Below are 24,656 nucleotides of genomic sequence, written 5' to 3'. Positions count from 1 at the left end.
ACTATTTTGCACAAAATAGAACTAACAAACTAACAAATAATGCCATCAATCGATTAAAGCAAACCTAGCGGGTTTATTCATATTTTATCACATAAACCGTGAATTCACTCAACTTCATATGACATTAACGCTGCCGTTGCACAGCCTCTGCTTCCTCTCGGCCCCCCTGACAGCAGTCATATTCTGTGGGTCAGCCTCCATACACACCTATATCCCCAGCTGGACCTCTAACCCCCCCCCAGCTGCTTGGGCTATTTATAGGCCCTGTTTCATTTCCACACCTGCAGAGAGGAAGGGTTGTCACAGTGGGCCCACAGAGCCTCTCTGGAATGCTGCATGGGAATGAAAATGCACCTTGCTGATGCGGGAACTTGTTCTTGTCACTGTCTCCCGGCGGACTCGTGTGATACTGTTTCTCCGTGGAGTGTGGGGTGCAGAGATAACGCGTCAAAAAAAGAGAATCCGTGTAAATGCGATTTACCTGGGAGGAATAAATTGTCACGAGCTGCACTTTTTCACAGGTGTGCGCGCACACAAACGCAAACCCCAGACGGATGTGTTAAGAGCACATTTCCTCACAAGAGGCAACGAGGACTCATCCACTTCACAGACTTGATTAGGTAGCGATGGTGATGCTAAGTAAGTGCAACAACAAATGAAAGTTCTTATTTTCCTCCTACGTTTTCACTTGTGTTTTCTTTCCCGTCATGCTTTTCTCACTGGATGCAGAGGGCTGAGGATCCAGTCAGCGTATTACATTATCAGTCTGACCTAGTTGCCAGCCCATCTCCTGAGACCCGAGGAGCCAGGCTCTCTGCACAGCCTTCCGCTGCTACAACACGCACACTGTGTAACTTTAATTTATCAGGGGGAAGAGGAGGGAGAAATGTGACAGTTTGACAGTTCTCTTTGCCCACCACCCTGTGCACCCCCCTCTCCTCCCGGTGTGCCGGTTAAGGGTCCTCGCCAGGGAACAGTGCATCACCAAGGGTGACTCCTGTTCAGCGTGCAAGGTTGGAGCCCTCCGATTAGCGTGGATGTTTAATGCGAGAGAATTAGGTGGTTCGGGGATGTGTGCAAAAAGCGGAGATTCAGATTCAAGATACAGGAAATACACTGTTATCCATATTCAGTCACCTCGAGGGATGGAGGACGCACTTGGGTCCTTCATTTAAAAGAAAGAAGAATATAACAAAGCAGAAATACGTATTTGAAAGTAAAATTGAAGATTTTGTATGTCATATTTAAAGCTTAAAATTGATAAAGAAATTGACTGGATTTCCCTCTGAAATTATGCAGAGTTAAAGTATGAAATAGGATTAAACTGCAAGTAAAGTACAAGTACCTCTAGTACTTCTAGTACCTCTAGTAAAGGCAAAAACAAGTTTTAGCAGAAATATATGAAAGTGTCTAAGAATACAATATGCAATATGCACTGGCCCTGCATATTGAATTGAAAGGGCTGCCCAGAAGTCCTCCGTTCCGGGCAGCCCTTTCAAATCACTTCATAAAATCAATCATGTAGCAATTAGTCAGAGAAAGGCATGATTTGGGCGTTTAAAAGAAACAATTTCAAAAACGTAAGAACAACACAAAGCAGAATGTACATGGTGGCCGACTCAGTCGAGTGAAAGACGGTATGGTGGCAACATACTGCGAGAACAGAAGACCAAACTAATCAGCTTGTAGATTAGAAAAAAATGAATATGGAGTTTGCAACAAAAGGAACACAGACGCAAGCTGGACTCATTGGACTCCTATTAACATTCCCGATCTGAATGATCCCGATACTGTACCTCACCGCCAGTTGGACCGTTGGACAAGACATGACATCGTTGGCTGAGCCCAACCAAACATGCAAACGTGAGATATATGTCAAACACTCCAGTCTGTTTGGGTCATGACCATTTTCCCCAGTTGGAGCACCAAATGGCCAATATGGTTTATCAGTGAAAATTTTCGGATGGAGGTGGGGAGCGATGTGCTGCTGCCAGATTAGGCCTCAGCCGGTGCCAAGGTTATAAACAGGCTGTTATCAGGCCCCCAAAGAGAATAATCCCCCCCTGTATCAGCGCACAAACATATGGGGCAGCACAAAGCAACAGCAGCCCCTGACAGACACCCCCTTTTAATTACACAGAGGGGAGGGGGGAGGGGGGGCAGGACCTTTCTCCTGGTGCCTTTTCCTTTTCTGCTTGAGTTGGCCCCTGTCTGCTTGTCTCGGAGAGACGCTGAATGGAGGAAGCTCGCACGTAGCGTCATATAAGGCTGAAAGCTGAACTGTAGCGGCCTTCTATGGCATTCACATTTCAGATAGTGTAGATTCGACCTGGATGGATTAATCTGCCAGTTGATTGACAGATAAACAATGAGCGAGTATCATGGTAATCCATTAATCGCTGAGGTAGCGTTTCATGAGAAATGCACCAATCCCTGATGGAAGCGTGCTGCTCTTGTTTGTCTAATGTGATTTTAAACAACAAATGTGCATTTTGCAAAGATTTGGACTATTTATTTGACCAGTTGAAGATGTCAACTTAGGTTTTAAGACTTTATGATGGACAAAATCCTGAGATGTCATTCTGCAAAACTTAACCCAATGTTTTTAAACTGTGATTAAAAGTTTTACAATATTAACTGAAATTCTTTTCCAAATAATTTGATCCAACTGAACAATCGGTTTCACTCGGGTGTTAACTGTTGGGGGACTCTCCCCCCAACTGAAATAAATAAATTCTTCCATTTTTATATACTGCCTACAGATTTTAAAGTCTTGTTCAATAAAATTTAAATGTCACAGAGGTGTAATAACGGGGATCATATAAACGCTGGGCTTGGAAAAGCTATGCAAAAATGACTGCGTCCCTTTCCGCTCGGGCAATAAAGGTTTATTTGACTGGATCTGCCAATAAAAGTGGGCTTTGAAGGTTGTCAATGGGGAGTAATTGGTCCGTTTCTAGCGCCCGCGATCATATTTCTACGTGGCTTTTTTTCACGCGGCGTGAATGAGTTTTGACAGCGACACAAGGACAATCTCCTTGTTAGTGATGTGACATCCTCGCCAACCTTCAACGATAAAAGAAGGGCATGTACAAAAAATAAAAAAACCATCTGGAAAACCAGAAGAGAGCCGGTAAATGACACGGTTGAGATGAATATGCAGGTCTGGTTGTGAGCTGCGAGCCCCCCGTGGAGGAGATGCACAAAAAAACAAGCAAGCAAAGGCCATTTCATACACCCACCATAGGTCTTTTATACCTTAATGACGTCCAATCTTCTATGTCACGCCGGGCTGGAGGCTCACCAGGGCGAAAATCGACCGACAGCCTGAAGTGCTGCTGTTAACCGCTTTTGAGGGACTCCTCGCTGGTGCACAAAGTACACCTTTATTTCTAACCTGGGCTGCAAAAAGCAATCCACCACTGTCTTCCCCTATGATTAAAGCTCAGACAATCACGCTGCACGGAGCAAAACAAATAAAGAGTTGCAAACATTTAACCATACAGCGATGTGAGGCTTGAAAGAGCTCCTCTATGTAAGATGATTTGAATTCGGCTTTTTGATGAAAACGTGCAGATATAATGTGTTTTATCGCATCTGCTGCAGTAAGACATAAATGTCAACCGCTGTAACGATTTGTAAACCAAACAAACCACAGACCAAAGCCAACAATAACCTCCGAGAAAATAAAAGGAGGCGTCTTCATTTTGCCGTAGACGTTCAGTTTGAGACCTGAAGGCGTCTCAGATTGTCTGAAGTCATTTTCTCTTTTGATGAGGACTTGAGTTTTGAACTATAAATATACGTTGCTGCTTGTAACACAACATTCGTGACTACGACTGTGATCTTTTTAATTAATCAAAGTCAAACCAAACCTAAGTAGTAATGACTCAAGATACATTTCTTTTGCGTTCTTTGTATAATGACCATATGACACGATCAAATGTGTTTTCTTTCTTTTCGTCATCGGGTCTCGCCTCGTTCCTTAAGCTAGATTTCACGGCCGGAGGAGCATTTGGTAAAGAAATACCCCGGCTCACAGCTGTGAGCCAAGGTGTCAGTGTCCATCCATCCTGGTAAAGAAGGGCCCAAAATAATAATCAAACACTCGGGCCTCCTTGGCGCAGCGCTGCCGGCGCCAAAGACAACAGACAGACGAACACAACGAGTGCCTCCGCGTCCCCGACCCTGACAGGAGTCACTGGCGCAGAGTCGGGTAAACGGACGGCCCCTAATGATCTCCCCTCTGTTTCGGAGGACTGAGAAAAGCCATTACGCCCCCCCCCCCCCCACATTACCCTGCCATCCCTCACATGGTGGATGGCTCCTCTCTCCCATGAGCACCTTGCTCCAGTTATGGCAGGCAGTGCTCACCTCCTGACTGCCTCCTCCTCCTCCTCCACCCCCCGCCACCCCACCCTGAAACCCCCAGCTCTATACATCACATTTAACACTTTGACACTAACAGTCTATAATGTTTCTATTCTACAAAATCACTCTGCCAACTCCGGGATAGCGGAGCGGAGTCTGAGGAAAATAAATACCACTCTTCAGCTGCTGGCATTAAATTCAAGAGGAAAAAAAAAGAAAGAGAGAAGCACCAAAAAAAAAAAAAAAAAAAGAGCCTCTTCTAGACGCTGCCTCTTCGCACCTGAGAGGTCTTTTGGATGCAGTCGAAGGGGATCGATTCCAATCGATACACGTTACAGCTTCAACTGACAGCGACAGCTCTCAGCGCACATGCAGGCTTGTCTGTGCCGTGTGAAGAGACCATATAAGCATATTTTTTCTCCTCGGGAGCACTTCATCACTGTATGAAAGAAACATTTCACTGGATTCAATTATTAAAATCAAAAAGTGGCATGAATAAATAAAATCAGCCTGAATAAGTGATGTGACAAGACAGACTTGAGGCATGACCTTTGAAAGTGTCTCAATGTGTCGGCGGACGAAAAGAAGCGCGGAAATAAATGAGCAGAATTTGAGAAAAAGGGAAATAGTGAATTTTAAAAAGGCCATAAATGTAACACGTCTGGAAAGAAAAACACAAAAACAATAAACATGGAAGGCGCCCTCAATTTTATTGCATCACAATTTGTTTCTTTAGTCTCTCTCCTCAATAGAAGTGTTTACTTCTCTGTGTGCATGTTCCATTGTATATAAACAAACATTTGCTCGACCTCACTGGAGTATTAGCTTTAATGTATCGTCAGCAAGCCCGGCTTTGAGGGGGCATTAATTTCAATTCGCCGATTTAAACACTCCAGTTTGTCGCAATCCTTCATCGCAGTACGCCACCAAGTCAACACACACAATGGGACTATTTTTCAATCTAATGGCGACGCTTTCTTGCCATTAGTGGAATAAAACTGCTTTTGCCTTTGAACAAGCCACTCAAAATGTAAACCTTTGCATTTCAAAATGAATTTGAATAATTAATTGCAAGTTAAAACAGAAAGAAACGGACTGAGGGTGGGAGCTGGGAATGTACTTTTTGGCCCCGAGGCCAGAAGATCGCTCAAAGCTGGAGAATCTAGTCTTTGAGGATAGAGTGTAATCTCCAGTGAATCTAATGAAACAAAGTAAAAGATAACGCCACATTTCATCATATCGGAGACGGAGTGCTTCCTCTGGCCTGCCCTTGAGGTGGCAGGAATCCATAATCCGAGGAACTCATTCTTTTCATGTAGTTGAGGTATCACGAGCCCTTGTTTGACCCGACTCTCGAGACGTCTGATTTATGAGCAGATCTGGTACTTGAAGCAGAAAGTCTGAACCTCTCCCTCAAATGATCTGTCCTTTAAAGGGCTTTCTAGAAGAAAAACAAATCGAGGGATCTAGATGGACTCCAGGAGACGAACGGTAGAAGCCAACTAAATATATATCAACCGTTACATTTTATCTGTTGAATGATATTATCTGCAACCAAACGTTGCACATTACACAAATTTACAGCACTGCATCATTGTGCATGTACAAATTAGACATTTAGAAAAAGCCATGTCTCCTTTCCGTCATGTCCTTGGCCCATTCCTTTGCAGTGTGCCTGTCTTTATTATTTAATTAAGCCACTACGGCCGTTACATTAATAATTGAGTGTGAGAGGAGACCCAGTGCGGCCGCAGGCTCTGGCGCATTGGGCTTCCTGGTGAGGAGTGTATTAAAAATGTGTGTGTTTATGTCCCCAGGGCGTCTGTCCTGGCTGCATAAAATTGAATTGGTTATATCTAATATATCATCCCCTAAGGGTGGGTGGCTGGCTGGGTGGGTGGGTGGGGAGGGATGAGATGGTCGCATCCTGCCAGCGAGGAATGAGTCCGTTCTTAGAGATTCAGAGAGACGCATGAGGCCGTGACGTTAATGTCCCTCAGAATCAAATCGATGGCTGTCTGCATCCTCGATGTGCATGGCCTTAAGCAAGGAGCACAAGACAAGCCCAGAACCAGATTAAACCCACTCGTTACTGCAGTCTTTGTTCACTTCTGGTGTCTGGTGAGGCATTCAGTGCATCAGTGAGAATGGGTGGAGAATTTCTTATGAAAACGGATTACAACCAGATACCAAATACAGAAAGAAAGAGGGGGGGGGGAAGCTTATGGTATTCATGTAGATACTAAGAGGATGAATGTTGGTGACAATGTGAGCGTCTGAATGTGGAAGCAGGAAAAACATCACTCATGATCCCTCCTTTCACAGACCGAGGGGCTGACTGCAAATGCACTCTCCCTCTCTGCCTTCCTCCACCTCTCCTCCTCTTATCTGCTTTCTCCCACCATCCCCCACTCCCACCTCCACATCCAGCCAGCTCCGCGCCTTTATCCAACCCCTGCACCTTTAAGGCCTCCAGACTCCAGAGGAATGAGCATTTTAACACCACCATTAAGGTCAGGGCCTAAATTATTGATCCGCCACCTCTATCAGCATAACAGTCACGTAGCCAGTATCACAATCTAACCCTGCCGCCCTCGGCTAGAGCGCTGCAGCTCCCTCAATTAAGGAGGGATTCTCATTACAAAGAGAGACAGCGAGAGTGAGAGTGAAAGAGAGCAAGGTAGGAGGATGGGGGGGGGGGGGGGGGGGAGGGGCGGGGGGGGGGGTCCATTTCAGGCGGAGAAAAAAGGGGGACAGCAGGCATTCTTAACACCCATCCTCCTCCCTCCAATCCACCTCCTCCCCCTTGAAGTCTCCTATCATCCCCCCAGACGAGACCCAAAGATGACAGGTCTTATCCTCGCCCAAATGCTGGCGATAAGGCAGCCGTAAAAGAATAATAAAAGAATAATGCATGGAGGATGAAAGAGGAAGGCAGACTGGGAATGAGGCAGGGAGACAGAGGGAGGGAGAGAGAGAGAGAGAGAGACAGGCAGAGAGGGGGCAGCAACATAAATAAAGATGCTGCACAATTGTGCCGGTTCTCCTAATGAATTCGGAAGGTCCTGGATCAATAACATCAGCGCGCTGACGACACATCACAAATGCCAAAGGAGCTCTCCGCCCTCAGCCCGGCTCGGAGAAAAACAGACATTTACCGCATCCTTCTGCTCTGCAAAAATGACTGAATGCTTAAAAACTTGTCTTCAGAGAAAAGCGGAGATGTGCGTTTGCGCGTGTTGCTGCTGCTGCTGCTGCTGCTGCGAGGGGCATCAGGAAGCAGGAAGCCGTCGTGATGCTTGGTAATGGGGATGATTTCCACCTCGGAGATGCGGTGATAGTGGCCGCGCTATCTGTGCTATTAGCGATGCTGATGACAGATGGTTTCTTTGTCTCTATTTAGATTTATTTTCACAGCTGTCAAGAGAAAAGCACGCTGAGTACATCATTACCCAGTACGAATAGCCTGAGATGAAACCAACCCTGACATGGCGGTCAAACTGTTTGCTGTAGAGAAGACCTATTGAGGGAAAAACTAGAGAATATGTCGGAAAATGTTATGGCAAAGCGCAACCGAGACGTGGATCAAAGCACACATTGACTTGGGTCTCTGGATACGTGCCCTCTCTCCCCATTCGCTCGTACACAATCGCGGCCTAATGGCAGCCATTAACATAATTGCCAACATAACTAGTGTTCCATGTCTGAGAGCCATTCCCCAACTACACAAAGAAAAGGGAGAGATGAGAGGAGATGAAATTGAGCCAAACAGAGACCCCAAAACACATCGTGGGTGTTCAAGCTGGATCCCCCCCCCCCCCACCCCAACCACCCCTCCACCCCCACACCCTCCTCCCGCCCTCCTCACCCGCTTTTCAAAGCTACAGCGCTTTGTGAGGACCCCCTGGGAGGGCTCTGGCATCTCAAGGAATGTGATGCCAGTGTGTGTGTGTGTGTGTTTGTATGCCGCACGGAGAGCGGAGCATCCTGCACATGTTGCTAGCTGCCTCGGCGCTCAAAGGCTGGGCCCCGACACACGCTTCACACCAAACACAACCTGCCAGGCGAAATGAACATCCCATTATTTTTAATTAATCCCTAATTAAAATATATTACTCCACAGATTCCACAAATCTCTCTTAATATGCAAATGTGGCCAATTCAAGGATATTTACATACCATTAATTAAGGCAGGCACATTCTCTTAGTCTAATGAGCTGTGGCCCGGGTCTGCCAAGGAAAACTAAACGCCGGGCTCAGGAGTGAGTAAGCACAGCCACGGGGGGATGCCGGCTCTCTGTTGAGTCAGTACTTTCAACCGTTAACTCTGCCAGGCTCCCCGGATCAGATCCACCCCCGAAAACACTTTAGCGCCGTTAACAACGGCCCCCGGCGATGCAGCTCGCATCTTTGCGCCTATTTGACCAGCCCGAAAGAGGATGTGACATCATGCAGAGGTGTTTCTTGCAGAGCTGCTAAGAATCTGATATGTTATCACTGTCAGTATCACTCTGCAATACCACATACAGTTACCACCTGACCCTCCGGAGACTGTATGAAGGACCTAATGTGGACTGAAGGAAGTCAGGAACTCAAGCAAATATAGATGAGCTCTTAATATCCACGTATCTACTTTTATTTCAAGGGCCTTTCGGGATATATTCTGTATGAGTTTGTTCCAACTAATCATTTCACGTGAAATATTTACACCCATCGGGATATCTTATTAAATTCAAATAGTAATTGTCATATTTGGAAACTTTGAGATCGCCACTGAAAATAAAGTCTTGTGAGCATCGGCTTCTAAAGAAATTACAGAATTATTATTCTGTAATTTCTAAATCACATAACTATCAAAATCGTATACCTAATTAATATTTGGTTGGTAACAATTATTGAAATCAAAGAAGGTGAGTTTTTTTAGTGAAACTGCATGTGCAACATGTGGCAAAGAGCTGCAGAGACTCATGTTTCATTTTCAGGTTTACAAGCCAAAAACGGAACAAATGCAGTAAATTAAACTCTCCAGCAGCATATATCATGAATAAAATGCAATACAAATCTCTGCAACATGAACATGGTTCTAACGTGTTCATTAATTAGTAATAATCATCCAATAAATAATATATTGCAATATAAGACTACATAATTCTGCATAATGAGGTGATGAGGTTTGCATTCATTAAAATGCATTGTGCTGAAAACACTTTTACGTATCAGGATTAGTACTTTTGCTTACGTTAAGTATCTGTGTGCTACTTCAACCACTGCATATTTATTATCCTGTATGTAACAGTGTGAAACGTCCCAATAGGGAATTTCTACTGTATTTATGAGTGACCTTTTATTAACTGCAGTAGCTGCTTCCTAATTATTTAAGTGCATCCAACCATTTTTGCAGCGTTGTTCATGGAAACTATTCGTGGATATCATTTTGTATTAAGTGATTTGAAGGAGAGTAAGAAAATGAGGCGAGGTGAGACATACCTGGTCCATCTCCTTGTTCTCCCCCTTTCCAGCTGCTCTAATTTGACACATTGAGCATTGGAGGGGGGTAGAGTTAACTAGGTGGGGGAGGGCAAAGACACAGCGGAATTCATTAAGAATAGCAGCTCCCCTCTCCCTTCAACCTCCCTCCAACGCTAATGACATCAGAGGTTAGCATGAGCGGGAGGAGAAGAGACCGAGGAGACACCGAGAGACGCTGGGGAGATGCATGAAATTAGAAGTATCTAAAACAGCTATATTTTACAGGGAGGCCAGGGGAAAGTGCTGAGGTGCATTGGAATAAAAAAAAATCCAGAGGCCTTGTTTGCTTGGTTTGGTCCGAGTATATTTCTGCATCCTTTTAACTTTCACAGGAATTGAAAGAGGTTTCAAAAGCTGCCATTTCGCCTCTGACAGTCCTAATGCACTATGATGACACACCAACTACCGACTGCAGACCTTGGGAAAACCCATTTATGCCACACTTTGTAGGTTGGATGGAGAGCAATCAGAACTTTTTCAAAATTGTGATTACCACGTACTGGCACAGTAATCTGTGGCTGAGGAATTGGCTGGCTAATGGCAGTTTCACATCAGCCATCTATAGGGACCTTGCAGACAGATAAAGTGGTGGTTGCAAGATATTGAAATAGCCAGCGCCACCTGGGATGAAAGGCCTTTAAAAAAAGTATTAAGAAGTTGTCTTTTTGCTCTAGGAACAGCAGCACTTGTGTGTGAGACGAGCCGCTGGATCTTTGCAGTCACTTAAAGCATCAAACACTTTGCCTTTTTCCTCACAGCCACTCTGAAGACGCCGCCTGATTTTAGAACTGGGGGGGGGGGGGAGGATCACTGACGTGCAAAATAAAAAAAGGGCGGAAACCCTCGCTGAAACGGCGTCCCGAGACCTTTCAAATGCTCATCTCCATTTATCTACCAAGTGACATTTTTCATGACGTACTCTCTGGCAAACTATCTGACTCATAAATCCAATTCAAGCCTATTACTGGAGAACTTTTAAAGTTATCCTTCATTAATGTTAATGGGGTTTTTTAGTGGGGGCCAGTGGTGGTTAGGACTACATGGCTGCTTTCCCGAGCTTGTTTAACAGGCTTCAGACAGAGATGGATGCTTCCCGCAGTCCGATAGGCTCTCTGAGCCATCTATCACCCAGAGGACCCACCCACAGAGCTGACGTTCCATAACAAAGGGCAGGCAGGAAAGCTCCTGATTGACAGCTTTATGTGTGTGGTGGCTGGTGAGACAGCGGAGGGGAGACATGGTATCTGCGTCCGGCCTCAGTGCTGGCTCTCTTTCTGAAAATGAGTTGTGAAGAACAGAACTAAATAATGAGTGAGCCGGGGAATCGATCAATATGCCGACACATGAGATAAATGGGAGAATCAGCCGCGCACAAAAAAAAAAAAAAGCCCACCCCTTAGTAGGTGCACGACTAATCAGGCAAATGAAGCTGCCCGAGCGACATAAACTGTGAATGGAGAGCAGTGTTGAGGCATAAACAGTTATTATCATAAAGATTATTACCCTTACACCTCAAGACTCACTAACCCAGCGCAATAAAGAGCCCAAATCCTAGAATATATGGCTGCAATAAAATCTGCCACAAAATGTAAACGCAGGTGCTGCAAGTACAGGGGTAACACACGGTTTCCCAGCTCGGAAAAGATTTAAAATATGAAATAATGAAACACATGTACTAGAATAAACCGCTTTGCCGCTGCCACAGCTGCACTCATTTCACCCACAGTTCCTCTCAGGGCTCTCTCTCTCTCTCTCTCTTTATATATATATATATATATATATATATAAATATATTTTGTGGAAATGCAAAGGAAAAAGGAAGAAAGTGGGGGAGGACGTTTCAGGAGAGACACACTAAATTTGGACAGTAAGTAGTATCACCCCGTCGGCGCGGTACACCGCACATTCGCAACGCCCCATTTAACCGCACACGGCGCTTCCCTCTGCTGCCTTCATTTGCATACTTCAGCAGGGCCCTGACGGATGAAGACGGATGGGGCAAAATCAGCCTCACTGAAACAACTGTTTTATCAAGGTTAAACTATCCAAGAAGCTCTTAACCCCCGCACCTTTATCACACTACAGTCCTCCCAATATCAATCTATCAATATGATCGTATCGGCGGGGAGGGGGCTTAAGACGCTCTTCATAAACTCAAGTAATAGGAACATAAAGGGATTTTATGTGTTTAGGGGGCGGAGGCAGCTAAACAACAGTGGTGAAGGACGTGTCCAATAAAACAGGATACAAGGTGGTGCCAGCCAGCCAAATAAAATATAATAGAAGAAGAAGAGCTGAGCGCCCCGGAGGCGCGAGAGGCATGTGTGGAGTCACGCGGTCGGCGGCGGTTCAGATCTTGTGAACGAATGTTGAAGGCGTGGATAAAAAGCACCACAAGCATCTTTAACTGCCAGGCTGCAAAGGGAACTGGAACAAGGTACTGACACACAAAGGTGCCGTACTACTTACTACCTTAAGCACGGTGCTGCACCTCAGTCAGTCCTTAATAAATATATATATTTTTTTTTTCTATGAAAAAATAGTCATTATTAATTGAATCAACTTATATAAATTTTAATATAACTGAAATGATTAATATATACCGACTGATATATATATATATATATATATATATATATATCATAATTTCAGTTTTTTTTTTTAATGTCTTTAATTTAATTCAAAATCAGAGCTTTTGTCTTAGAGTAACACAAATACTTTTCTTTGGTGACTACTGGGCAAAGGTATTACTGATAAATTGTGCAGCAATCACACAATGCATACATATATTTATCTGTGAAAAGAATTCCACTATCACCCCCCCCCCCCCCCCCCACACAAACACACACACAATTTGTATGTTTCATTCCTGCAAACACTGGATTTACAACAGTGTAAAATCAGAGATAAAAACAAAAGGAATAATCCATGTGAAAACCTGGACCATGCTTCGGGGAGGAATTTGAGTTAATCTTTAAATACTTTAAAGATCGGACACTCGAATGCTGGATGATAACGCTGAAAAGGGGGCTTGAAACAGCTCTGAAACTGACACCTCTCTAACACAACGGCACCAGAGCCTCGCTATTATAAACCTCACAGAGGTTGTCTGCATGGCTTTAATGAATGCATTTCAGGTGTTCATATTTCATATTTGAGCCAAGTGCAGTGTTTGCAATTAGAAATGAATACACAGGATATTACAGTAATACACAAATTACAGTAGTATGAAATAATACTGCAGATAAAGTGACAAACTATTACACAAAATGATAAACAGTCACACATAAACCTACATGTTCGCACACACAATAAGAATTACCTCCTGACTTTTGATCTTTGAAGGGCAAAAACTCTGTTAAAAGTGGCTCGGTAATAAATGAACAGAAGTATGTAATTTGCTGATTATGCTCAAGTAGAAAAAAAGAAAATGACAGCTATTAACATAATTTCAGTTGGAGTTAACTGTCCAGAACTAACACCGCCAAAGGCAAGCTGGCAGACAGACGGCACAAAGGAAACCCACAGCTTTCAGTCTGTGCGTTGCAACACGGATTATCTACAGTACAGGGATCCAGCAACTGCATTATCACCCTTTAACTGGAACACACAGTCATCAAATGTCTCCGTGTTCAACATTAGAATTGAGACCATAAATGTCAAGGTTTGGTTTGTTATCACTGAAAAATACTGTACTCTGGTAATGAGGCCTTTGATATATATATAAAGTAGATTTCACACAATAACAAGCTGAAGCAGTACATTTCTGAAGCCATCTCAGTTTAATGATTTTCAAATTGCAAGTTGTAATGATGTAAACTGAAGGAAACAAGGTAAATGATGCCACCCTAGTGGCAGCGTTGACCTGCTAATTGTACATTGACGCAGACAAAGCGTGGTTATTTTCTTGATTCAAAAAAAATCGAAGGATTCCCCTTCTTACCTGAAAGTGCAGACACATTGCGTACGTTGGATTTAAGGGGGGGGGGGGGGGGGGGGCGCTTCAGTGCCAGACAGCTCGGCCAACCGCTGACCTCTGCTGACACTCATGCTCCGGCTCCTCTGTGCTAAATGCTACCTGTAGTTTCCCAATCTGCCCAGGGACGTGGTCCAAACCTGCCGCGTCCCGCGTCTCTACGGGCCCCACGGAATTATCAACAACGATCCCAGGAGACCGCCTGCCTGCCTATTTCTGCCCCTCCAACACACGCTGGAACACACACACACACACACACAGAAATAGTGGCTCCCACACGCCACGCTGAAGATTGCCAGCATGAGGCTGTTTGATTTTGAAGCCACAAAAACAACTCTTTGTGTGGCTAAATTTATCATCGCTCCGCCACACTGTTGTGTCTTCGACTACAGTTTCGATATCTCTTCTCTGTTTTTCTCTTCTTTGTGTGTGTGTGTGTGTGTCAGTGCATTGTTCTTTGTCTGCGGCTTTCTTTCCACTCAAGGTACCGAGGTTACCAAGGCTCATCTGTGGCCCCTTTGTCTCTCACGGCAACAGCAAGGTTTATTAACATAAATTAGAATAGCTCACCCAGAGAGTATACCTTGTCGCTATGCGTTACCCACGGCAACCTCTCCTCCACTCTCGATCCACCTGAGTGTGTGTGTGTGTGTGTGTGTGTTTGTGTGTGTGTGTGTGTTTGTGTGTGGGGGAAAAAAAGAAACAGAAAGAGAGAGTGAGAGATAGAGAGAGAAAGATAGAACGAGAGCACTCCCCCTGCATCTAAATGTGAAACCACTCTGAAACGAGGGAGACACATCCACACCCATCTCCCCCCCCTGTCCTGATTAAAATAAATGGTGCTATCTGCACTGCATGACTCACTACGCCGTGGCATTACTATCAGTAATTGAAACATCCAATCACTACCGAGCCATCAGCCTCACTGCTCTTCCCCATCTGACTTTGTGGCACCTGATTGAACACCCCACTGTATGGGAAGTCATACAGGTTGTGTCTACGAGTTTATATGAAGCAATGCCCAAGAGAGGAGCGGGAAACGCTGCACCAACGGGGGATCAATTCACATGTTTGTTTTTATTTTTGCATGATATATAGTAAGTGTCTGGGTGGGAATGCGTTGTGTACGGGATGTATAAAAATGTATATGCCTGTGTGTGTGTGTGTGTGTGTGTGTGTCTGTGTGTGCGCGCCCCACTCCACCTCCTAAGCAGATATCCAGGGAGAGTCGGGTAGCCTCATTGATTGGTGTTGATTCCATCTGGGCAGCGAGCAGCGACTGACAGTGGATTTAAGCCGCTGCGAAAGGCAACCATTAATCTTGGTCCTGTTTAAGCAGCATGTATTAATTTATGTCATTTTTACTAAGTCAGCCAGGGAAGAGCGCTTGCCATTTTACGTTTGACTGTTCATCGAAGTCGGGGAGGGGGGAGTGGTATACGTGTGTGTGTGTGTGTGGGGGGGGGGGGGGGGGGGTGTTCTTTTATACAACCCCAGCATGCTGCCAACACGCCACTTACATCGTAGTGGCAGCGCGCCGGAGAAATGAGATCCAACACCTCAAATTAAAGGTTATCAGCTGTCAGGGCACCCACTCCCATCCAAGCCCCCAAGAAAATCAGAATGTGTTGGTTCCATGCTTGATGTAAGAAACGATGATGACTCATCAGTCAAACCGAGGGGGTGAAAAAAACACGTGTGTGTGTGTGTGTGTAGCCAAATACTTTTAATACTATGAAGTATGAAAAGCTAAACTGTTTCATTCGGGGGAAGTTGGACAACGAAGCAAGAGCTCTATGAACCCGTCGGTAATAAGATCTGCAGGTGTTTCAACGCCAACAATATGAGGACACACGCGTCCACCGGTCCTACTGCGGGAGGCAATTCCACCAGACTGTGGAAATCCAATCATATCCAAACAGCACCAATAAGAAAAACAACGGCTGAGGCAATTGCAACCGCAATAATGTCACCAGAGCTGTTTTGTAGACGCTAAAAGCTGCTCCAGAGACAAACATCTGATAAAAAAAGAAACTCCACTCCGCCATCGAGCAAATTTCCTCTCTAAAGCAATTTTATATTCGATAAGTGGGAAGGCATTCTTAGTGTAATGGATCTGAATATGATCTCTGTCAGAAAACTAAGAACACAGTCTTATATAAAAGCCCTATTTGTAGAACGGTCAGTACTGCTACATCTGATAACCAGATTGAGAAGTGCAGGAAACAAAGTAGACGCATTCATACATTCATATTGTGTTGAATTGGAGGACTGATAAACCTCTGTCCGCCTGTACGAATGTGAAAGATGTACGTGGAGGCAAAAATAGTTATCCGTTCAATTAAGAAAGACATGGAGACACACTAACCTGCATATGTGTACGACAGTTATCTCACCGGGATTCAAATTGTGATTAATGAATTCGTTTAAATGGCGGAGAGAGGCGGAAAACAGCTGCTTTTTTTTTTTTTTTATAAAGGGCCACACCAAACTCAACAGGCGACCGACCAGCTTTCTGTGACACACACACACACACACACACACGCGCGCTCCTATGCCATACGTGCATATGCAGAACATGACCATTCTGCAGCCAGATCCGTTATCATGGCTAATTACAACTCCCACCTCAGATATACAGGCTGTAATTAGCCACTTAAAACATGATTAACATGTCTCAATTAGGCCAGTCAACATTTGCATAATATATTAGCCGTCCTAATCGCAAGTGAGTTTATATCAGAGGGAAGGGAACAGCAAAGAAATACACGCTAAGACCTGTGAATTGCATTTATAATGATCTGAATATAAGTTTGAGATCACTTTAAATGTGCGGAAACACTCACAATCAGGACATCTGCGCTCACACTCTTCACAAAAATATATGAAGTGTTTCTTGTTGCTTACTAACCATCTCTGGGAAGTGGAGGAATAGTTTCCTACAAACCCGCAAATCACAGCCCGGCAAGAATTTCTCAGGAAAACTACAAACTACTTTTGAAGTTATTTATTTCGAGTCGTTTAAGGGAGAACAGAGAGAGTCCTGTTCAGCCTTATTTCCGTGGAAACTAAAACATGGGGGGTGGGGGAGGGGAGGGGGGGGGGGTATAAACTGCTGCTTCGGCACTTCCAAGCCCGGCGACAGATATACAGTCTCTGGGCCAGCGCGGGGAAAACCAAGGACACAGCCATTAGTTTCAGGACAGCGCCACATTGGAAACTAATGCCTCCATCTGTCACTGGAGAGGAGAGGAGAGTAACAAAGAGCGGCCACACTAACCCCTGAACTCATCATGGACAGCCGTGTCAATTAAATACTGAAAAACAGCAGCACAGGGAGCCACAGTGACCAGTCCGCCAACCAGTACCGCCATCAACGCCTGACGTTATTGCCATTGGAAAATGGTCATTTGACATTTTATCGCCACGCACCTTTACATTTGTATCGCGCCCTACTAGTAGAGCCTGGACCATCAGTTGACATTCGTTAATTGCAACTTAATCAATTTAGTAATATTTCAAGTGAAAAAAAATGTTCCTCCGCCGTATATTATTGCAATTCGAATATCTTTTTTTTTTTGGGGGGGGTGCTGGTTCGACAAATCAATGGAAGAACTAGACTTTTTTTTCTCTCAAGTAATCAATAATTAAACTAATTGTTAGCTGAAAGATAGTAATAAAAAAAACTTGAAAAAAACCACAACAACCACTGTGAATAACTAAAACGTGTGCACATGGGCGAGCTTCGGGGCGGGGGGGGGGGGGGGGCAGGAGGTACTGATTCAGCAGGTCTACGGCTCTGATAAGTTCAACCGGTGTGACGCGTTATCCTTCTGATCACATTAGTCATGCAGGAGCGCACCATCTGACCCGGGCCTGCACAGGAGGGGGGGGGGGGGGGTAATGTGAGGCTGCTGACAGAGCGGCCTGAACCAAACAGTCCCAGGTCTGCAGATAGAGAGAGAGAGAGAGAGAGAGAGAGAGAGAGAGAGAGACGGTCGGCCTTGAAACCTGACACCCAGAAACACAGACTTGGTGTCTGGCTTCTTTTACTTAGTCAACCATACGTGCCATCTCGCCTCGCCGTAATGGGTCCGCACAAACAAAGACACCCTCCGACCCTCCTCACAGGACGTGAAGCAAGCGCAGGGAAGCGAATTCTAAGTGCTTCCCGGGAGCTGTAGAAACAATGATAATATTTCTTCTTCCCGCGTGGAGGGGGGGGGGGGGGGGGGCGGCAGTCCACGGGGCAAACATGAAACACAACACTGGCAGTGGAAAGGAACGTGGGTAAGTGGTAACACAAACCTCTGCCTGTTGGTTTTCTCCAAGCCACCATGCGAACCTGAGCTTGTTTAAGCTTGCTAAATACTCTCCTGCCGTGACACGGGCCCGACCCCTGGCACACATACACAGGGAGCGGCGTGGGGTGGGGTCATCGTTTAAGGCCTGCCCTGTCTGCTGTTGGCATGCACCCCCCCCCCCCCCCCCACGCCCCCAGCCTAGCTTGTCAGCTGCTCGCCAATGGACACCTCAATGTGCTGCAATGTCCCCCCCCCCCGTATTGGCGCTGTCACCACCCACACGCCACTGCTGTACCGCGAAGAGGTGCATGTAGCGCAGGGAAATAACTGCATGCAACAAAGAAATGTCAACGAAAGGGCCCGCCTCGAAAAAGCCTGGAATCTCCGCGCTCGTCTCCTGCTCGCACTGGTTCTCAAAGACACTGTGCAACAATGTAACAAAAAAAAAAAAAAAAGAATGGAGAAGCAGACTCCTTTTGTAAGGAATATATATATATAAAAAAAGACCTGACAAATTACGGGCTGTACCGCGCGCTCGCTGCACACTGCACTCAGCACATTTGGCTGTAAATGCCATGGTGAAGGTTTTGAGTCATTTTCTCTGCCGCCGCAGCGAGAGGATTTTCGGTTCCGTGTGCTGAAGATGAGCCGCGAGCTCGGCTCTTTAAACGTAGACACGGAGGCAGCCGCCGAGGCTCCATTCTCTCATGACTTGTTTGGGTTATTCTTAACTTTCAAATGCTTTGCTGTCTTCAAAACAACGTGGCTATTTAAGTCAGGCTGGCTGATTTGTGGTTTGGAGCATGCTTTTCTTAAACACTTGGGAATTAGAAAAAGCAAAAGAAGAAGAAAAAAAAAGAGAGAGAGAATATAAACTATGTTGAAATATGTTCACATCCAAACTTGGTCCTAATTTGCAGAGGGGGAGCCTCTCTCTCTCTCTCTCTCTCTCTCTCTCTCTCGTCACGAGCTCTGTCAAATCCCGGGGTTGCCAAAAAGGGTGGGAAGAGGGGAGAGGCAGGGGGAAAAGCCAGGAAAAGGTCCAAGTCACTTTGTTCTTCTTTTTGGAAACGAACTCTGGTTGAACCCAGGGAGACGCCAGACAGTTTACAAAGAGCCAGGCATTACTCTCTCACTTCTTCAAGCCTGGCAATTTAGAAACAGGGCCCCAACCCACTGTAGCTTCCTCCTCACAGAGAGCACTTTAACCTTTAAATCTGGTGAAAATCCCCAAGTGTCTGCTGGTTCCTTCTGCTTTCATGTTTTGTACCTTTGCCAAACTCTGACTCATAAGAACGAAGGGCCTGCGAATAAGAAGTCATCGAAAATGAAGGAAAATGTCATTGCCTCCATGCTGACCCTGTGTGTATTTGTATATGTCGTTGCTGCGAATGCAAACGAAGCGACGAGGCTATCATAATACGCTCAAAGACTGCTTCAGCTCACACATTGGATTTTGTTTTTTTAATCCCCCCCCTTGGAAAAGTTGCCTCTCAAACGGCGCTTGGCCCCGTCCCTCAAGAGAGTGTTCACAGGTCGTGTGGACCCGCTCTTCCTTTAATCTGCTCTTAAGTGAGTAATAATTCACACATTCCTTTTCATGACTTTGACCCACTTTGCAAACATAAACAGAAAATCCTTCCGACCCGCCTCTGCATTCAAAAACAGCTCACTTGGCAAACACCATCGGACTGGGCCAAGGGGTGAGAAAGCCCTGCCCCAGAAAGGGCCCAATGACGGCATGAAAAAACCTCGGGTCCAGTAGCTGCCCCTCATCGGGTGGGGGGTGGGGGGGGGGGGGCAGCGCCGTTCACATGCATGGCGTGTGACGTTAGGGAAAAAGAATCACAAATCCTAAGGAAAATAGTGTTTTATGCCGAATAGATCTACATTGGCTTAAGAAAGGGATGTCAGGGCGATCATGATGTTGATAACGGGAGGTTGATGCTACGATTCTACGACAGTGGTCTCGATAGCATCTGGAAGCGCAGGCAAAAAAAAACAGCTAAACAAAAAGAAACAATGAAGAGAAATAAACTCACCTGTTTTCTCTTTTATTTCACACAAGACGTTGAAGAGAGCAGGTTTCATTCTGTGGCAGTTCAGTGCATGTTTCCTAAAAAGAGGACAGGACATCCCTTTGCACATCAATAATGGAACAAGTGGAAAGAGTCACAAAGCCACAGAAAGACTGCAGTATTCTTAAATCACCAAACTACCACGGTTATGATGACTTTTCTCACATCAGGGTATTCATAAAAGTGAACAGAAATATAAACAATATTTAAACTAAACCCATACACTTTGAATTATTTTTATGACACAGGTAGAGACCAAAACCCCTCAGTAACACTCTACCTTTACAATGCCTCAGATGTATTTTTCATTATGTTTTGATAATTACTGATTAAAACTATAAGAAAGCATCTGCACTGCGGGGGAGAAACTCATTTGTGACAAGGTATAAGGGTCTGCATCGACAACACACAATCCGAATGCACATTAATTGCGCAATGATTAATACTTTGGATTTCAAAAATTGTAAAGCAAAAATTGCAAATTCTCAAATATGGATCGTAACAAGTTTCTTTTTGTCAGGGTCTTTTTATTCGCTTTCCTCGCAGTCACTTCATTGGGCGTAATTATTTTTCATTTAGCGGCACAGACCCCAACGCGATCCTCCTCCTCCATCCCCGACCACATCGGCCAACCTCACCGCGCTCTCATTAATACCACAAGTGTTTGTTTGTTTGAAATGTGTCGCCTCACCTCGCCTGTGCTTCGTCTAAGCTTTGGTCTGTGATGGTCATTATTTGCTGTAATATGTCTCCGATGTCCTGCTTTCGTCCCTCTCCGTCCGTCCCCGCCGTGCCATCCTGCATGTGCTGCGCCAGGCCGGGGTGTCCGGCCATGCCCACCCCGTGGGAGTGCATCAACCGCGGCTGCTCGTCCATCATTGACCACGGCGCCTGCTGCTTCGCCTCCAACTTTTCAATTTTGATGGATCAAGAGGGAGGGCGAAAGAAGAAGAAGAAGAAGAAGAAAAAAATATCCTCGGAAATTCCTCCGCGTCTCTGTCAGCCCCGACACTCCTTCTTTTTCCTTGGCGAGCTTTTCTGGATTTGGGAGGAGGGAGATTGACAAACGCTCTCTCTCTCTCTCTCTCTCTCTCTCCCGGTGTCTCTCCCAGCTGGTTTAGGTGAAATCTGATCTGAATTGCTGCTTTTGGATTTAGCCCCTCCTGCGCCGCTACTGTAGGGGGAAAAAACCCACAGGACCGAACCCTTTAAAGGCTCCTAATCTGATTAAAAGTGGAGCGCGTCGAGCCCCCTCGGATCCTCCGACGCAGCCTCCTCGATGCGCCGAGGACTCGAACTTGCCTTTTCAAGGGAGCTTTCGGATACAAAGTCACCACCAACTGTTATTGTTCCGCTTATGTCTGGCAACTGACTCATAATCAGTGTGTGGATGGAAAGCCTCCGCCCCTCGAGCCACGATTGGAGAAGAAGGAGCGCGCAAGTCCCACCTCGGTTCCTCTGTGAACACGTCAATCATCCTCCTTGGGAAGGTGGGACACCGTAATAAACATAAAGAGATGTGACCGGACCGGGTGGCTGTGCGGTGATGGATAGAGAGTGAATATGTAGCCTAATAAATAATTGTGAGTGCAGTGAAGCTCTGACCCAACAGGACAGCACGGTGGGTGCTTGTGGAAGTCCCTCTGACACCCCCGCTATATATTTTCCGGCTGAATATTTACATCCTTGCAATCAGTCAAAGGAATAATAAATCAAGATGAAGGTATTAGTCTGTGGTCCGCACTTACAAGTGTGTGTTGTATCACGGGACCACGGCCGAAGCAAATGTACTGATGGCCCGGTCTAACCTGTTTTTAGACATCCTGACACAAATACGTTTTATCATTTCTTAAAGTGGTACGCCACCGAAATGTATTCATCAAAGTCTGTTTGCACATCTTCGGGGTGGACTACTGAATGTGGGATGAAAGTCTTTCAGGGCTCAAGAGGGAGCGGAGCGACAAAAAGCCTTGAATGATGTCTCTTGGGTCGTCTTAGTTTAAAGCTTAGACTTCTGTACCTCGCAATGTGATCAGTGCCAAATGCTAAATTGGGTAAACATACAATATAAGAAAATATACCAAAAATTCCCCACTACTGATCAAATGTGAATATTTGATTTTGATATGCTATATCAAAGAGCATTAATTAATATATATACATATATATGTATATGTGTGTGTGTGTGTGTGTGTGTTATAGCGTATGTATTGTTATAGACAACAATTCATTAATTGATAAGACAAAAACCGACAGTAAATTAATGAGAAGAAAATAATTGATAGTTAAAGCTTTAAACCAGACTTGTATTTAAATTGCAATTTGCACCAAACATATATTTGCTACGGCATACCAATGATCTCCTGTTAACAACAAATCATATTATGGAAATGCTGCAGTTGTGAGCTCAGAGCCTGGTCTCTGCTACGTCCAAATGCTTCCTTCCCTGCTTTTACTGGCTGGACAGAAATCGATCAGTCAGTTTTCTCATTACGTGCTGAATAGGGAGGTAGGGCAGTAATTGTCACAAGGGGCAGGGTGAGGTTGAGGGTAGTGGTGGTGATAATGTGTGACACTAAGGAGCTGCAAGACTGCACAGTACAGCCCTGAGATGGAAGTCTGCAGTCCAACAGCCATTCTGCTTTATTTTATACCCTATTTAACAGGGTCGTAATGACGGAGGCGTATGTATGTGTCGAAGACCTTACAAAGGACATGGTGATTCAGTTGAAAACATGCACACGTGGAAATGTGATGAAAATCGTCTTTGCACATGAAAAGCACACACTGACGTCAGTTCGGTTCTCACAGTCCAATGTGAAATAGAGTATAATCTAGAGATGTTTTTTGTTGGTTGCATATTTCATTTCATTCTACTGTTTTCCAACAGAAAGAAATGACTGTTGCTTGTTGATGCTTTTGGGAAAGTAAACACTGAATAGAATAAATAAGAACTTGTTTGTGGCTTTAATTGCAGTATTTAATAAAAAACAGCATTTGAATTCTTAATAAAAGAGAAATATATCATCTGACATAGCATATTTTCCCCCATTAAAGGCAAATGTGTTGTTGCAGCATTAAACATCCTGCAGATTAAAAAGAAAAAGTGGGTGCTGATTAGAATTGCAAATTCATTTGGCTGTAAAAATATTCATCTAAATAGTATAGATGTTTTTCCCCAGAAGTTGCAGAGTTGTTTTTCAGAGCCTAAAAATGTTAATGCCATGCATGTCGAATCCCCAATAGAAATGTGATCTAGTTGAGTTTGTTGGGCTGTGTTGTGTTTACCATCACGCAGTGAGGCTGCTCCGATGAATATGGAGGAAGACAGAATGTACCATAGATGATGTTACATTTGATCTAAAAATGGCTGCCTTTGTCTTTTTTTCCCCCACAAGCCATCTCAACTTGTGAGGACTTAATAGAGTGATGTGTTTGGGTGATCTACCTGATTTAACATTAACAAGCAGAATAAACCCCTTGATGAATGGTTTATAACACATTATATGTGACAAAAAACAGTCACTCATTTGAAGCCACTAAGAAAAAATAGAGTACAGTAAATCCATCTTATTAAAGACAAACATTTAACATGGCTATATCTCAACAGTATTATGATAAGTACATTTATTAAGCTTTAAAACACTATACTGCTTATTATTACTGAATTGGAGGGTTTAAATAACATGTTACCAGATCTCTTATAATATAACCTCAATGTTCAACTCGTAAAAACTGATAACAAACAAATACTGACTTCACAACACATGTTCTCCTATTCGGTCCAGGGTCAAACCACTCCCCCCATGGAGAGCTGCAGGTCAGAGCAGGTTAAGTTATGTATGAGCTAGTAACACAACACGGGAGAAAGCTGCGACTGCAAGGCACATCTCACCAGGAAGTAACCTTGATGAAAAATTCAGTTGTTTGCTGCTCTTGGCGTCCCTCAGGCATGAATAAAGCAAGGCCCAGAACGAGAAAAAAGACCTGGGCTCAGCTTGAAACTACTCACGGACCCACTGCTGAAGAACAAACACATCGGCCGGCATTAGGAGATGGGCACGAATTAAACTTTAATCACACCTCAGATAGATTAAGCGACAGGAGTCGAGTCAGCATTTCCAAGCCCAAGGCCCGCCTCCCGCCTCCTCCTCCTTTGAACTCCAGATGAATTAAATACCCACAAGCTCCAGTTTCGTTGCACCTCAGATTAGCTTTTCAGCATATGAGGTACTTTAAACAAACCTGAGGTAGAGAGCAAAACATGCAGCAGCCCAGCCATTAATGTGACATTGTACATAAATCATCCCATTAAAACGATTGAAGACATTTTAGTATCACACTCCCAGAGAGCTACGAGGGACACATTATCTGTCCAAAGTGATGCAGCAAAGAGTG

At 44.8% G+C, this 24,656-nt stretch overlaps 1 protein-coding gene across 4 annotated transcripts in view; it reads right to left on the bottom strand.

Moving 5' to 3' along the window:
• Positions 1 to 21,657, bottom strand: part of pbx1a (pre-B-cell leukemia homeobox 1a) — a 42,275-nt gene extending 20,618 nt beyond the window's left edge. For 2 of the 4 annotated variants that reach the window (XM_037458670.2, XM_037458672.2), the window contains exons 1-2: positions 20,950 to 21,657; positions 20,223 to 20,296 (exon numbers count right to left, since the gene is read on the bottom strand). In XM_037458670.2, coding sequence (XP_037314567.1) covers positions 20,223 to 20,296; positions 20,950 to 21,137 — 262 coding nt within the window. In that variant the 5' untranslated portion in view covers positions 21,138 to 21,657. The remainder of the gene's footprint in view (positions 1 to 20,222; positions 20,297 to 20,949) is intronic. The other 2 variants (XM_037458671.2, XM_037458673.2) reach the window with 1 other exon arrangement.
• Positions 21,658 to 24,656: the final 2,999 nt, after the last annotated feature.

Source organism: Pungitius pungitius, chromosome 15 (assembly GCF_949316345.1).
Source record: "Pungitius pungitius chromosome 15, fPunPun2.1, whole genome shotgun sequence".
Classification (NCBI taxonomy): domain Eukaryota; kingdom Metazoa; phylum Chordata; class Actinopteri; order Perciformes; family Gasterosteidae; genus Pungitius; species Pungitius pungitius.
The sequence above is the reverse complement of the archived record's forward strand: the minus strand, read 5'-3'. Positions and strand labels throughout refer to the sequence as shown.